This window comes from Danio rerio, chromosome 23, assembly GCF_052040795.2.
Source record: "Danio rerio strain M-AB ecotype USA chromosome 23, GRCz13ab, whole genome shotgun sequence".
NCBI classification, from domain to species: Eukaryota; Metazoa; Chordata; class Actinopteri; order Cypriniformes; family Danionidae; genus Danio; species Danio rerio.
In genome coordinates this window covers 8,415,001-8,417,500 of record NC_141043.1, presented here as the reverse complement: position 1 = coordinate 8,417,500, position 2,500 = coordinate 8,415,001, and the positions used below count along the sequence as shown (strand labels likewise).

The following is a 2,500-nucleotide window of genomic DNA, read 5'->3' as shown; positions in this document are numbered from 1 at the left end:
GGCCTCAAACTACAGGTTGTTGAACTGGATTTACACTGATTTTATAATAACAGCAAAAAAATAAAAATAAATAAATAAATAAAAATCATGTTGAGATTATACCAGTATTCAGTTATGAACATAATTGTACTTTAATCAGGGCTGGCTAATGTTTTGAATACATATTTGCTACATTTAGTCAGCACTGTTTTTGTAAAATATGTGGCATGTACTACATTAAACTAAATTGTATTGACAATATTTAAAAATAAAATAATATAAAAAAATAAGTTGTGAAATTGCCAAATATTATGATCAGCTTTCCATACTGTCAGTTTTGACAGGCATTTTCCAGATTTTAAGTTAAAACACATTAGTATTAGGCTATTTAATACTAATTCCCTTGAATTTCAGTTGTAAAGGCATACACTGCATTCTGTTTGCAACCAAATTAAAATCCAGACATTTGGAGCGAAGATCCTGTATAACCCCGGATATTTCGTCCCTTTGAAATGCGTTACATTCAAGCCGGTCTACATTCTAGCATCTTCTTGAAGGCTTTTCTGAAGCTGTCGTCCAGGAAGGCGTAGAGGAACGGGTTCAGACACGAGTTGGCGTAGCTCAGGCTGGTGATGAAGTACGAGATGCCGATGAGAAGCGGTGTGGTCCGCAGGTCAGTGGTCAGCGCTACGATGGTGCTGAGGTGAAAGGGCGTCCAGCAGAACAGACAAACGGCCAGTACGATAAACACCATGATAGTCACTTTCTTCTTGGCTTTATCCAGCGCTTTGGCGTTGGTGTTCAGGCGCATGTTTCTTAGTTTGTACAACATCATGGTGTAAAGGATGCATATTGTGGACACAGGGATGGCAAAGCCTAGTATGAGAGTGTAAATCCGGCTCGCTTTGAACCATAAACTTTCAGGACTGGGGAAACTGAGCACGCAGCTTTTCCTCTCGGTGTCGTCGGGACTGATGTAAACTCCCGCAAACACGGAGAACGGCATGACGATGAGGATCACCAGCAGCCATACGCACAGACTCACTATCTTGGCTGCCCGGTATGTGCGGTACGGCATGCGCTTGGAGCGCACAGTAGAGAGGACCACCAGGTACCGGTCCACACTCATTACCGTCAGGAAGTAGATGCTCGAAAAGATGTTATAGTGGTCGATGCTTAAGATGATCTTGCAGAGCACCTCACCGAACGGCCAGTAGTGTAACAGATGCTCCGCTATGTTGATGGGCAGCACTAAAGTGAAGAGGTCGTCGGCAATCGCCAAGTTTAGAATGAACATATTGGTCACCGTTTTCATTTTGGGTGCTTTGAGGATCACATATATGACCGCCGTGTTCCCTGTCAAACCTACGGCGCATATCACGGAGTAAATGACCGGGAGAACCACGTACAGATCTGCGTAAAAGAAGTAGTCAGCCGGCGGTGTGCAGTTCAGATCGCTCCGGTTGAAAGAGTTGTGATAGTATAAGTCCATGCTGAAGTTGCATGTCGGGTTTGGGATAAAGGGGCTCGTGATGTTCTCCATACTGTGACAGCTGAGCCTCCGGGGAAAAGTGCTTTACTTTATAAAGCTGCTCTTGTGCTTTCGCAGATCTCTCCACGAGTCTAAGGTGGTCGATGTCTTTCATCTGTCTCTTTGCACATCACGAGATCTGGGAGTGATACGAAACATTTACACTCTGCAGGAAACAGATTATGCACATTGAGAAACTTGGAGCGCGGTTGCGCGTATTATTAATACAACTTTGTTTTAAAGGTAAGGTTAAAAAAATTACTGTATACCTACACCTGTAGCATACACATTTATATAAAAAAACTAAAGCAAAGGCTACATCTAAAAAATGCGATAGCTTGCGGTGAAAATGTGCGAGAACTTACCGTGTAGGATTCTCTTTCTCCATGCGCGCGCTGCGCTTTCTCTCTCTGCATCAGGCAACCCAGCTCGCGCTTTTCCCAAATAGAAGGAAAGAAGCCCCACTGCTGACGTCACATTCTGTCGCGCGCTACCAACGTCTGCCTTTCTTTCAAAATGTTTATATGTGGGTTGTTACCTATATTAATTGAATAGTTATTGACATAGATGTCTATAATTTATAACATACATTAAACATTTTAATTGCACAAAATTATTCCTTTTATTAGTAAAAAGATTTTACACTGAGAGAAAACAATTTTGTCAAATTTATTTGTTTTTTTAGTCAAAAATATTACATGTCCACACTATTTATACTGTATGGTGATTCTCTCTCTCTCTCTCTCTCTCTCTCTCTCTCTCTCTCTCTCTCTCTCTCTCTCTCTCTCTCTCTCTCTCTCTCTGTGTATGTGTTGTGAATATATACACTCACTGGCCACTTTATTATGTACACCTTACTAGTACCGTATTGGACCCCCTTCGCTATTACACCACCACCAGAGATGGTTATGCGTGAAAATCCCAGTAGATCAGCAGTTTCTGAAATACTCAGAGCAGCCCTTCTGGCACCAAAAACCATGCCACATTCAA

General features: G+C 42.0%; 1 protein-coding gene across 3 annotated transcripts in view; it reads right to left on the bottom strand.

The window, feature by feature from the left end:
- npbwr2b (neuropeptides B/W receptor 2b) overlaps window positions 1–1,927 on the bottom strand; it is a 2,587-nt gene extending 660 nt beyond the window's left edge. The window contains exons 1-2 of one of the 3 annotated variants that reach the window (XM_087306111.1): window positions 1,876–1,927; window positions 1–1,676 (exon numbers count right to left, since the gene is read on the bottom strand). The exon at window positions 1–1,676 is cut by the window's left edge and continues 660 nt beyond it. In XM_087306111.1, coding sequence (XP_087162237.1) covers window positions 503–1,522 — 1,020 coding nt within the window. In that variant the 5' untranslated portion in view covers window positions 1,523–1,676; window positions 1,876–1,927 and the 3' untranslated portion in view covers window positions 1–502. 3 annotated transcript variants of the gene reach the window in all.
- Window positions 1,928–2,500: the final 573 nt, after the last annotated feature.